Source organism: Scatophagus argus, chromosome 13 (genome assembly GCF_020382885.2).
Source record: "Scatophagus argus isolate fScaArg1 chromosome 13, fScaArg1.pri, whole genome shotgun sequence".
In the NCBI taxonomy this organism is placed as follows: domain Eukaryota; kingdom Metazoa; phylum Chordata; class Actinopteri; family Scatophagidae; genus Scatophagus; species Scatophagus argus.
The window spans coordinates 13,265,041-13,277,292 of record NC_058505.1 but is presented as its reverse complement, the minus strand read 5'-3'; the positions used below and the strand labels follow the sequence as shown (position 1 = coordinate 13,277,292).

The window sequence follows — 12,252 nt, the reverse complement described above, 5'->3', positions numbered from 1 at the left end:
GCTCAGCACCAGTCAAATGCTGTTCCTGCACGTATTGTTTGGATACATGCAGAATCATCTTTATTTTTTGCCTTATCAGAAGAGCAGGCCTGAGGGTTGTGCGTGACTACACAGGCTGAGTTGATTCACTGGAGGTGTGTGATGTGAGGATGTGAGAGGGTTGAGCTGATGGTCAGACATTGTAAGCTCATGGGTAATTTTTAATTTCATTCACAGACACCGGATCAACCTTTGAGGTTTATGTAGGAATCGGATTATGGTCATGTAAAGTACACCGCCTCCCTCTCTCTCCCTCTCTCTCTCTCTTTTACACCCCCCCACCACCCACACCACCACCACCACCACCCTCTTTGAATGGGGGCGCTGGAGCCGTCTGCCTGTCACCGCTTGCCTCTTTGTTCAAACTGATCTTGCTTCTCTCCCTCAGCGTAGCTGTTGGCGCGGAGGGGGACGGTGCGAGCACCTTGCTGTGTGTGTGCATGTGTGTGCGTCTACTCCGACCTGGCAGACATCAAATGTGTGAGGATGAACCGCGCGTAGGCTGCTGCTCACTGACGAGAGGATAACGTTAAAGAAGGAGCGCAAAGTCCGGTACGTGGAGCGCCTGTGCTCGCACCCAGCCTCTATCTGCCTCCGCAAAGTGCTGTTTCACCCTTGTTTTGTCGTTTGCCGTCTGTGCACCCTCAGGGAGCTTTGGAGATCACCTGCACTGAAGCGCAAGGCTTTCGCTCACATTCCTGAGTGGGCTATTGCACCATTGAGACGCGACTATCATTTTGCCAGAAGAGGTAAGAGTGAAAGCGCGAAAAATCCTTTTCTTCCTATGCATGGTTTATGAAATGAATAATTTGGTCAGTGTGTGATATCTGAAGTCAGTTAGGTTAGGCTGAGACCGCTCAGCTGCAGGAAGATGATTTAAAGTGTTTGAACGTCTTGGTTATGATATAAAAACGGAACCCAAAACTGGGCTTGCAATTTGTGGAAATTGTAGGTGTCTTTTCACATTGCTAATCAGTGCAATATTGAATTTTATGCGTGTGGAATAAGTGTAAGAATTTCGTGTGGAGCAATCAACGCTTTTCCTCTCGCACGATCACAGTTTTGAGACGCACACAAATCGCACCCGTTTGGGATATCTTTAATTATTTACAGGTCAGAGCTTTTAATATTGGTCTATATTTACGGCCCATGTAGGGGCATGCATAAATCATCAAGTCACCAAGTAACAGTGCTAGTGTGTCCTGAACATGCTTTGCTCTCAGGAGATCTTGTCTTCATAAGAACTTTATGCTTTGGTTTGCATGCACGTATGTCTTCAAAGTCCTCCTTTAGAGGTGACACATATTAAAAGAAATCAGAGGGGAGGAAGCCCTCCGTGGAGTGATGCAGTTGTGGGAACAGATCTGAACACCTGAACAGGTGTTGGTGAAATCTATTATGTAAATTAGAGTCCTTTGGTGAACAAACAGCATGTGTTGAAAAACTGCCAAAATCAGACTACTGGTCCATCTCCTGTCACCTGGACAAGACCTCAAAGACACGGTTATGTACAGAAACTGAATTATTGGTGGTCACTGTGTCTGCTTCACATAGCATTTTATCTTCATAGTAAAGTCTCTTGGGTCTCTGTGCCTTGTAAACAGATTTTGCTTTGATCTCAGAATATAAAATGAAAAATGACACAAAAAGTGATTAAATGATGGTAAAATGAGAGATCGCCTGGCAACAAGCAGGTGAAAGGGTCTTTGAACATCCCACACTGATGACTTGCCTGCTCTGTAAACAAACACTTGCATGTGCAAATCACAGTGATGGAGGAGAACACTTTGGGTCACCTTGACAAACGAGCCATATTGTCTGAGAATATGAGAGCCCCTGCAGCCCAATAAAGCCCACTCTGTTTCTATTCACCGCTCCAGTCTGGAGGAGTCCAAGTCTTTTCTTCTTTGGCCTTGTTAGTGCGCCCACCACCAGCTGTGTGTCAATGCCACAAAGCTTGAAGAGGTTAACCAGGCAACGTCATGCTGTAGACGAACTCGAGCCGAACAAATGTGTGTGTGTGTGTGTGAGACAGATAACATAGAGCCTGTTGGGATGAGGAGAGAGGAGACCAGGAGACCCAGCTGAAAGTTTACAGCATGCATTTTTCATTTTGTCCGGTTGTCTGTGAGTGTGTGTTTGGAAAAAGCACGCGATCACTCATGAGCCCCAGCATGCATACAGTAGCTTAATGTTTTTGTGTGTTCATGTGTGTATATAGATGGCTGCACTCATACGAGCAGAGGGATCAGAGTTGTGTTGTAGGGAGGAAAAAAGGTCTAACTCAAAAATAGAGTTGGAGCTCAGTTCAGCTGCCTCGCCGTCCATTGGTGCACGTCTGGCTCTGAGCCTCCTGCGATATAAGGAGTCCCTTTGCATCAGAAGGAGTAATGTTAGAGGCTTTCAGATAGATGACAAACCATAAAGGCAAAATGATGAGTCCATTTATTGATGTTCAGCAGAAAAAAAAGTGGCAGAATATTCTCAAATATTCCCGTGTCCCTCTGTTTAATTGTGAGGATTTGTGTTTTTTTTTGTCTTATTTCATGTTAAGCTGATTATCCTCAGGTTTGACTGTAGAAATTTCACAAGATTTCACAATGTCAGAGCATTTTATGCACCACACCAAACCAATTAAATGAGGAAAATAACTTGAAGATTTGTCCATACTGACAATTAGATCTGAAACAATTAGCCAGTAAACTAATCAGCAACTGTTTTCATTTTAATCATTTGAGTTATTTTTCTTTGAATATGCGAGTGCGATGATTCACTGCCTCTCTGTTTGTTATCTTTGTGCAAAACAAACAACTTTAAGACATCACATTGCCCTTTAGAAAATTGTGGTGGATATTTTTCCGCATTTTCCAACATTTAATAGACTAAGACTGAGAAAATAATCCACTGATCAATTGCTAATGAAGATTGTTTCCAGCACACAAGTGCTTCACAAGTATCTCTGAAAGTGTGTTTTCAGAGGAAACCATGGGTAATTCTCAGTCACATTTAATATTATTCTCTATGATATAAACCACTTTAACATGTCACTTAAAATAGTAGAATAGTGCTATATAAATGCAGCAAATGTATAAGACGTCTTTGTTGCAGTCTTGTTTTTTTTGTTTGTTTGTCTGTTGTTGTTTTTTTTTGTCCTAGCAGTAGTTCATAAGCAGCAGATTTAACTGTGAACCAGACTGAGAACTTAAGTGGGAATTTTATGATCTCTTTGAACTTTGTGGCCCATTTACAGCCAGAAAGGGAATAGGCTTTAGGCTAACAATGACTTCACAGTGACTGGAGCTAAAAGTGGCCAGGTTTTCAGCACTGGACAGCTCCCAAATCTCTGAGCCTCGTGACCCGACCACAAACGTTTGTTAAATAGGAAAAAGAGCAGTGAATAGTTGTGTTTTGCGCTGCTGGATGTGGAGGTAATTTTGAACTCTGTCTCCCTGGAATATTGAAACCCTCTCGCTGCATGAGTCCCCCGCTACCAAAACCCAAAAGCGATTGGACAAACCAATCCATCAATCAACTTCATTCTTTAGCCTGGGAGGGACTAAAACAGCCTACGGGGCCAATCACTATAAGCGTAGATGAGACCACAGCTGAACAGCTCACCCACACAAAGAGAAAGGTCCCTCTCTTTGTCTTTGGCCAGGGGCTCTCCTCGAAGGTAGTGACCGGTGGAAGACAAATGTTTGGTCTTACAGCTGGCTGAGAAGAGGGTCTTTGAGGCAGCAAAAAAGTTTTAGCATCTTCTGAAAGGTATAGAAGATGAAAGCGATTAACCGCATTCAAAGAGACAGTTAATAGTCACTGAAGTTGTGGTTTTGATGTGTGTTTTTCCTAATGTCAAACTGTTTAAAGGTCAGAACTTCTTCCTTGTTTTTGTCAACAGCTGATGTGAGAGCGGGGAGATTCTTTGTCTACGTCTTTGGGATTTGGCATTGGTCATAAACACTTGAAGGACAGAGCTTCCTTTTTTTTCTCGCCTCGCCTAGTTGATATTCCACCGACTCAGCACATCATTAAAGATGAGGAATTCTTGGATGAAGTCCCAACAGCATGTCTACGTTTGTGTCTAATATCCCATTTCACTCATTTCTCTGACTGCCTCTTCCTCTGTATGGAAATGTGGTTGTACTGTGGTGGCCTGTTTTTAATAGCTCTGACAATCCGGTGTGTGTGTGTGTGTGTGTAGCCATAGACTAATATACTCAAGATGATAGCTGTGTCTCATGCACCTGATCCTTTATTGACTTTGTTACCAAGAGCAACCTCCGAACCTTCACCTTTGACATCTGGTGTTTTTTTAAACACAGCTGGTCTAGTGGCTACTTAGACAGTCCATGGCTACATATATTTGACCTCTGACCTTAAAATCATTATCCTCTTCAATATTGCTGTCTACCTGAAGATCCAGCGTGTAGGATTTAGTGCCATGTTGCAACTAATTGAAGTCCCCTGCACTCGCCTTCCCTCAGGATGGTCAAAAGACCTTCTCTAGAGCCAAGGTTTGGTTTGTTAATTATGAATATCATATTTAAACAAAAATTTCACCTATGACACACTTGAACTTCATAGTCTCAACTGAACTGATTCACTAACAGATGAACTGTTATCACTGGGATCAAAGGGCTGCTCTTAAGTATTCAGTCTCATTTTGATCCTCTATTCAGGATGACACCGAGTGATTATTTTCATTTACTATTGCTGAAGAAGCTTTAATGTTGTATCTGAATGGCATTACCAAGGAGGTCGGCATGCTCGCTGGCTGCACAGTCCTGGACTGGTCAAAGGATAACAAAGGATAAATGCACACACTGACTCATTATTTACAGACACTTTTTACACAGCATAAATCAGCTTGGTTTTTCTGTGAAGTCCTTTTTTAAGTAAAAGAAGAAAATGTTTCCTCTTCCACTAAAAGGTTCAGCAGAAACAAATCAATTCATGCCGGCGTGATTTGATGCTTTTTGATGCATTACAGAAATGAGCGATGATTGATTCTACTGAGGCTACTGTCTGGCTCTCACTGGTTTCCATTTCCTCTCAAAGCGGTTACAGTACTCTGTTCTCTCACCTTTATGTGCACACTTATAAATAGTGCTGCTCCCTCATATGCTAATCAAATGGATTTAAATTGATTTTGTTGGATAGCATACACCGAATCTTACAGTCATAACAACACCTCTTGCACATGTACGCAGACAACACAAACACAATGATGGCAGAAAGAGGCTGGAGAGAGAAAATGAGAATATTTGAGATGATATGCTGCAGGTCTGTTGAGGGCAGCTCCTCAGCAGCTTCGTGGCTCTACAGGAAAGTTGGAAACAGATGGATGTGACAAGAGCTGTCAGTCTCTCACAGGTGTGCAAAAAATTGTGATGCAAGCGTTAAACATCAGTATATTTCCACTTGAGTAATTAACAAAAAGAAGAGAAAAGTTAAAGTTACTACAAACCCGACCGACTCCTCTCTGTCTGTTTGTCACTTGACTAGTCCATCATGGATCCGTCATAGTGATCTTACTTGCCTCCTCTCTGTGCACACATCTAGCTAAATCTCAGCTTGGCTTTTCCCGCGTATGTTATTGAGCTGGTTTAAATAACCTCTGTCCCCATGCCCACTGAGATCAATGGTGTCAGTGTGAGAGGAAGGAGTGTGTAATCTTAAATTGGACAGACCAGCAGCTTTCCACAGTCCCTTCTCCATCTGCAGCCCAGGCCAGAGCTGCATTAGTCGCTTTGAGTGTGATTAGTCACCACACAGACGCATTGAACACAAAGAAAGAGTGTCTCTGTGTTTGTGTGTGTGTGTGTGTGTGTGTGTGTGTGTGTGTGTGTGTGTGTGTGTGTGTGCATGCGTGTGCGTGTGTGTGAGAGAGAGAGAGAAAGAGAGAGAGCGAGAGGAAGAGAGAGAGAGAGAGAGAGAAAGTGTGCATAATGCATGAAGAGAGCAGGAAGTGAATAGAACCTGATTCAGCTCTGCTTACTTTCCATTGTATCCTGTATTTAATTTGTTGCGCAATTAATTTTCATGCGCTCTGGTTTAATGTCTCTTTTATGGCACCAAATCATCACTGCAACATGCTGTCACTGTATTTTTTCCTGTTTTTAAAATTTATCAATGAAAATTGCTTCTGTGCAAGCACACATGAGTTCAAATTTCAGCCACAAATTTACTGACGGAAGCAAATTAATATAGAGCTTCCAACGCAGTTTTCCTGAAGAGCTTTCATTATGGCAGCGCAGTGTGCTGTCGCGATGGTGATAAAATGACCTTCCCTCCATTCCCCTTCCTTCATCTTCTTCTTCTCTCAGCTCACCACTTTGTCTGTCACTCATCTGGAGCCGTTATTCTCTTGTACACTCCGCTGGCTCTCTGGAGGTAATAGTTTTGTGAGACATGATTAAAGAAAAGAGAAGCAGAGGAATCACCTTCTCCTGTCATGTTCCAGTAGAGGGAAACAAGACTGACAGTTTGACTCTAAAATGTAAAACCAGCTCTGTTTCCATCCTGAAGTCTAATAGTACAGATTTATCAAATTCTCAGCCTCTCCACATAAGCTATGTTATATTTTTAGACTACAATCCCGCTGCCTCTTGTTTTCATCTTGCTGTTGCCTTTCAAAGGTTTTGTAACTTCCAGTAAAATACAAAAAATAAAAAAAAATCCTCTTGGATTTTTTTTTTTCTCAGTCAGAAATTCATTTCCCTGAGGGGCAAAAGGAGCTCAAGCTCTTTTCTGCTGGGTGGAGAACAATATTCTGTAGGCTACATTGCCAAGCAAAAATAAAGAAGAAATGATTTTCCTTTTTTTTAAACCATATAAAGAAATAATACTGAAGATAAAGAAGATCTCATTAGTTTTAGTCTCTCCAAAACTAAAAACACAGAGAAAAAAAATGTAAGGAACAGATTTAACTTTGCTTTTTTCTGTTCAAACTGAAAATGTTACAGTGCTTGGCTAACTAAGTAAACCCGTTTGCTCCTTAGCCTACAGCAGTAGAGTATTGCTTCAAGCCAAAGTTTATGTTATTAGATAATTGCATTACTGTGTAGGGCTACGTGTTATTTTACAAAAAGCTCCGTCGAGGACTAACTCATCTAATGTGCGGCAACCAAAGTGCTACTACGATTATCAGAGTTTAAGCTAATGTTAGCGACTCTGTCTGACGCTGCGTTTGGTTTGCTGAGGTTCACACAGATCCTGTTATAAACTCGTTTACCTTTACCTGAGATAACGCCACATTTTCCACACTCATTGGTTCATCCTCATCCTCACATATTTTTCTCTTGTATAAATGAAACATAAATTAAGATAAATTAAACTTCTGTAGGCTTATCTCTTGTCCAAGTATGTTGTTTCTACAGTAAGCATCCAAATGGAGTTATTTTATGAGAAAATAACATTTTAATTTCACAATTTCATTATTTGTAATGCTACAAATCTCCTTGTTTAAAATGAGTCAGCTTGGAACACTGAAAAGGCAGCTCAGGACGAAGTTTCACCCAACTCATGAAGTACAAAGCGTAAACTAGTTTGGCTGTAGGGTTAGCTGATTTGACAGCATCTATTGAAACTCCAGCACGCCGTCTCTTAAAAGTTAGAATCTGTCTGAAATCCAGGATGCATTTTTTCAAAGTTGTTTTTGCAAAAACTATCACACTTGGCGCATACTGCATTGGCGGCATGTGGGTCAGTTCACACATTATGACGCATGAACTTTGCTTCATTGAAAGAGATGTGTGTGCTTGTGTTGGTGTGTGTAATTTTGTGCATGTAGCCTAAATGCCTGTGTTAATGCTCTGTGCTCATAAATGCAGAAGGTGAGATTCAGTAACTTACCTTTTGCACTGACTGGCGTTTGATGTGGGGCTTTTTAGTAGTTGAACCATTATAGTGATTTGTGTGTGTGTGAAGAATCAACATGGGACACACCCTGGCCTGATTAACTAAACCTTTGTGGTCTGTGAACAGACACACACAGACATGGTTCAGTGTAGCATGATGGAGGCAGTGTGAGCATAGAGCTGTCATGGTGTGTTCACAGACATGATTCATCCTATAACCACAACAGCAGCTGACACGATATGTTCAACACATTTCATGTTTTTCCTTCAAGCAATTTTCCCACCAAATGCAGAACTGTAGGAGATTTGGGTCGAGGGGCCCATAATGTAGGTCTGCCAGCCTCTTCTGTAAGCTCTCTTTGGATCCCTGTCACTCTGCTTGCTGGTTCTTACAATGACCTAAGAATCTGTCCTATTCAGGCAACATTGTGAAAATGTGTCAGATGGACATCGGCATTGAAGTCCACTGAAGCATTTTAGAGACTTCTGGCTCTTTTCTCTTCACAACACAACTGTGCCTGTGAAAGTGAAGAGGGGCGATTTGGAGGGAGGCGTTCACAACATCTGATGTCTCGTCCTTAACAAAGGATGGTACTGGTTAGTATGCAGCTGGTGTGATTGGATGGTCAGTGCACTGTATGTTGTAAATCCCAGCTGCTAATACTTTGAAAGGCGGCTGCCTATAGATACACAGGGTTGTATGTTGTGTAGCATGCATAGAGATGTCCTTAAGCTGCACTCTGTATTCAGTGGCTGTGGATAGTGGCTGCTGGGCCCCTGCCAGTCCCAGGCTGTCCAATACAACGCTCTCTAATGCTCTCTGCTTACAAGACTGGGCAAGCTCCTCAGTGTCATGACCCTCTCCAAGCTTTAAGAAATCTCTTGTCACCCACCCAGCTAGCTCAAGCAATGCCTTCAACATGTAAAGAGTCCAACAACTCGACCCCAATCTGTCACAGCCCATCACAAGGTCTTAACCCACCTTTAGAGATCTGATGCCTCAAAGTGTGTGGCGCAGCGGGGTCTCACCCACACTAGAATCCCCTTTTTCATGAGTCCAGAGACCAACTTGGTTGCCCACCATTTAAAATTGCTCAACAAATTGTTGTGTAGCAAGGATATAGTTTGCTTTCCTATCTGAGGGGAATGATTTTCTTCCCTTCACACGTTCCAGTTTTATACGGTTGAAGGTTTTACTCCACTTTCACATGGTCAGAGAAGAGAGCGACCATTATTCCTGTAGTTTATAAAGAGTTGAACCGGTGTTGCATAACCTTCTTTCTGAGCATCAGGGATGCTGTTGGCATGATGTGCTGTTACCTTGGTGTTTGCAAAGAGGTCTTTTACTTTCCGGGATAAATTATCTACTTTATGTAACTGAAGTCTAGACAGTAGAAAACATGTCAGACAAATTTCAGCTTAACTATTGGTGTTATTTGTCTTACTTAACTGAGCTGAAATCAGCACTGAGTATAAAACAAACAACAAACTATGGGCCCCAAGCCAAATCCTCTGGCAAAGTCAGCAGAACATATCTGATGTGTGGCAGGAATGCACCATAATCACTTTTTCACTGTGCTGAACTAAAAATTTATCTGATCTTTTACTTTTGGAGCAAGATCATTTGGTTGTCATAAGATTCAGTCATGTTTTCCTTATAAGATTTATCATTCTAGCTTTGCTATTAGATCAAATAATGTATGATGGTCTATTAAGCAGGTATAGGTTCTGGATAACAATATTGATTTTGATAATACAGTGTATGCAGCTGTAGCTCAGGTGTTAGAGATGGGTTTTGGGTTAAAGATGTAAGTCACTGTGGAAAAAGGTATCTCCCAGCTCCCCTGAACTATGTCTGGGCCTTAAAATGCCCTTACAGAGGCAATATTGTTTGTTTTTTGTTACACTACACCACCAATATGGGAATGGATTTGATACAATATCTGTCCTTGTTTGTGTCACTGTGTGCGTGCTAAAGTATCACCTCATTTGCTTAAGATTGGCTTTTTTTTTGGCACAGATTCAGTTTTCAAGGCCACTTTAGGGCATGTGCTGGTTTCTGGCCACTTGCAGGGAAGTCACTGCAACAAAATATGATAGAAAAACAAAATAAAGTATGAGTAATGTACCTACTGAAAAACCTTGTGATGTTCACCATTAGCTTTTGTCTCAGTAAGACTTAACAGACTTTAACACCTGAGGCTGCTCCACAGGATGGGTGATGTGCACATCACCAACAGAGTTGGGAGGTACAGTTTCACTTCCATCAGGTGTAAACCCTATGTCTCAAACTTTGGTAATCAAAACACAGCTTTGTTTTTATGAGAGTTGCCATGGATTTGAATTGCTCTAATTAATTTTGGAAAGGCTTTATAAACCAAACAGCTGCAGAGCTTTCAGGTGCACACAGGAGCCAGCTGCCCTTCATCTGCTCAAACATAGAAATCACCAAACTGTTTCACCTGACAGAAAAAGTGACTGCATTTATGAAGTGCTCTAATGCAGTTGTGCTTCAGGATTTGCCTCTCAATTAACCATTCACACACACACACACACCAATCACAGTGAGCTATACCTTGCAAGGTGCATAGGCCTTGCAACTTGGGATTCAGTGAAAGTGTAACTTAAAACCTTGAAGCTTCATCTTAATAGACATCATCATTTAATTCTAATTCAGGACGATACGTATGGCACAGTACTTGACTGTGGGTTTGATGATGGAAATTACAGACTGAAACATTTTTAACGTGTTTTAGTTGAGTGTTGTATGACTCACATTACAGGTTCCATATTTTTTGTTTGTGCACAAACAAAATATTTTGGTTTGTCTTCAAGAGCTAAATATTGATACAACACTGAAAATTGATACACGCTCAGATGTGTCATCTTATTGCATGATACTTAGATTTGGTTTTGGGAAGATGGAGTCAAATATTAACTTTATTGTGTGAAGCCCTGGACTCTTATGTATAAAACATGCAACATGTAAAAAAATATTTATAGGTGCACATCTATGTTTTACAAACGTGCATAAAACCTGACCTTGAATTTTTGGTTCTACTTACACCTGATTGTCTCTTCCCTCTCGATCCTGCCTCAGTGCTTTCCTTTTTGCTTACTGTCTGCAGGTCCAGGATGGGACTCACTGTGTGTGCAGGTGGTCGACAGATCCAAATGGCTCTGATGCTGCTGCTCTATTTAGGTTCAGGTACGTTCTCTGTCTCCCATCTCTACTCTTTATTTTCTTAAACTGCTGCATCTCAAGGTGGTGCCGAAATTAACCAGCACACTCGATATCTGGAATAACGTCAACAGAGTAGTGGGTTCAGCAGCTGGACCAGAATACAGAAAAAAAAATCAGTTCCCACATTAATTTTTATATAGTCATAAATATACAAGACAGGTCTGTGCTAATTTGAGTGTTGTACGTGAAAACTGACATGCTGAGGATGTTTGCAGACATGCTCAGTGGGATTGAGCTGGAACACCTCCAAACCCATTTATACAAGTTTAGCTGACCATCTGTTCCATTACAGCTATGCATAAAATTCACAATTATGGAACAAAAAGACAATACGTCTCAGAGCCGCAGGTCTCTGGTGGATAGTATCTCAGGTTTGAGGTCCCACATGCTGCCTGCTGACTGCCTGTAGAAAAGATAAGTTTCTCTCCTTAATTACTTTTCCTGCAATTAGCATGTAGGATGGTAGCCTGGATTTTCATCAGAAGGAGAAACTGCGTTGCTCATTTCCAAAATTAAAACACATTCTGACAGCAGAAAGTTATTACTCCACATTCAGTCATGTTTTTGTCAGTTTTTGTTGCACAATCCAGGATATAAAAGTGAACCAAAGGCTCTGCAGATGACTAAAACTACTAAAAAGAAAAAAGAAAGAAAAAGCACAGGAACCTATTACTCCCAAATATGAGACCAGACAACATTCTTATGATTTATGTTGTTGTTAATGCAGTTAAAACGTTTATATTTTCACTTATTTCACTTTTGAGTCTGCAATTTCCAAGTCTGTCACTACAGAGTCGCCCTCAAGCGGCCCTCTAGCTGTTTTCCCTGCTTCCAGTGTTTGTGCTAACGCTTGCAGCTACTTATCTCAGGCACAGACACGAAAGCAGTATTGATTTTCTCATCTAACTCCCTGCTAGAAAGTAAAATATTTCCCCAAATGTCAAACCATTCATGTCAAATGTGGACTTTAAAAGATGTAACTGCCAGAATGGCAGTGTTGGCCCTGTGATTGGATACCAGTGCATATCCACGTGGCCCTGATAAGGATAAGTGGACATAGAAATGCCTGCAACATAAACATATTTTTAATACAGTTTGACAAAAAAAAAA

At 41.3% G+C, this 12,252-nt stretch overlaps 1 protein-coding gene across 2 annotated transcripts in view; it reads left to right on the top strand.

The window, feature by feature from the left end:
- Positions 1–369: 369 nt before the first annotated feature.
- Positions 370–12,252, top strand: part of LOC124069943 (neurocan core protein-like) — a 37,348-nt gene continuing 25,465 nt past the window's right edge. Inside the window, exons 1-3 of one of the 2 annotated variants that reach the window (XM_046409485.1) lie at positions 370–591; positions 688–788; positions 11,027–11,106. In XM_046409485.1, the coding sequence (XP_046265441.1) occupies positions 11,034–11,106 (73 nt within the window). In that variant the 5' untranslated portion in view covers positions 370–591; positions 688–788; positions 11,027–11,033. Of the gene's footprint in view, positions 789–11,026; positions 11,107–12,252 lie in introns of both variants that reach the window. The other variant, XM_046409486.1, reaches the window with a different exon arrangement.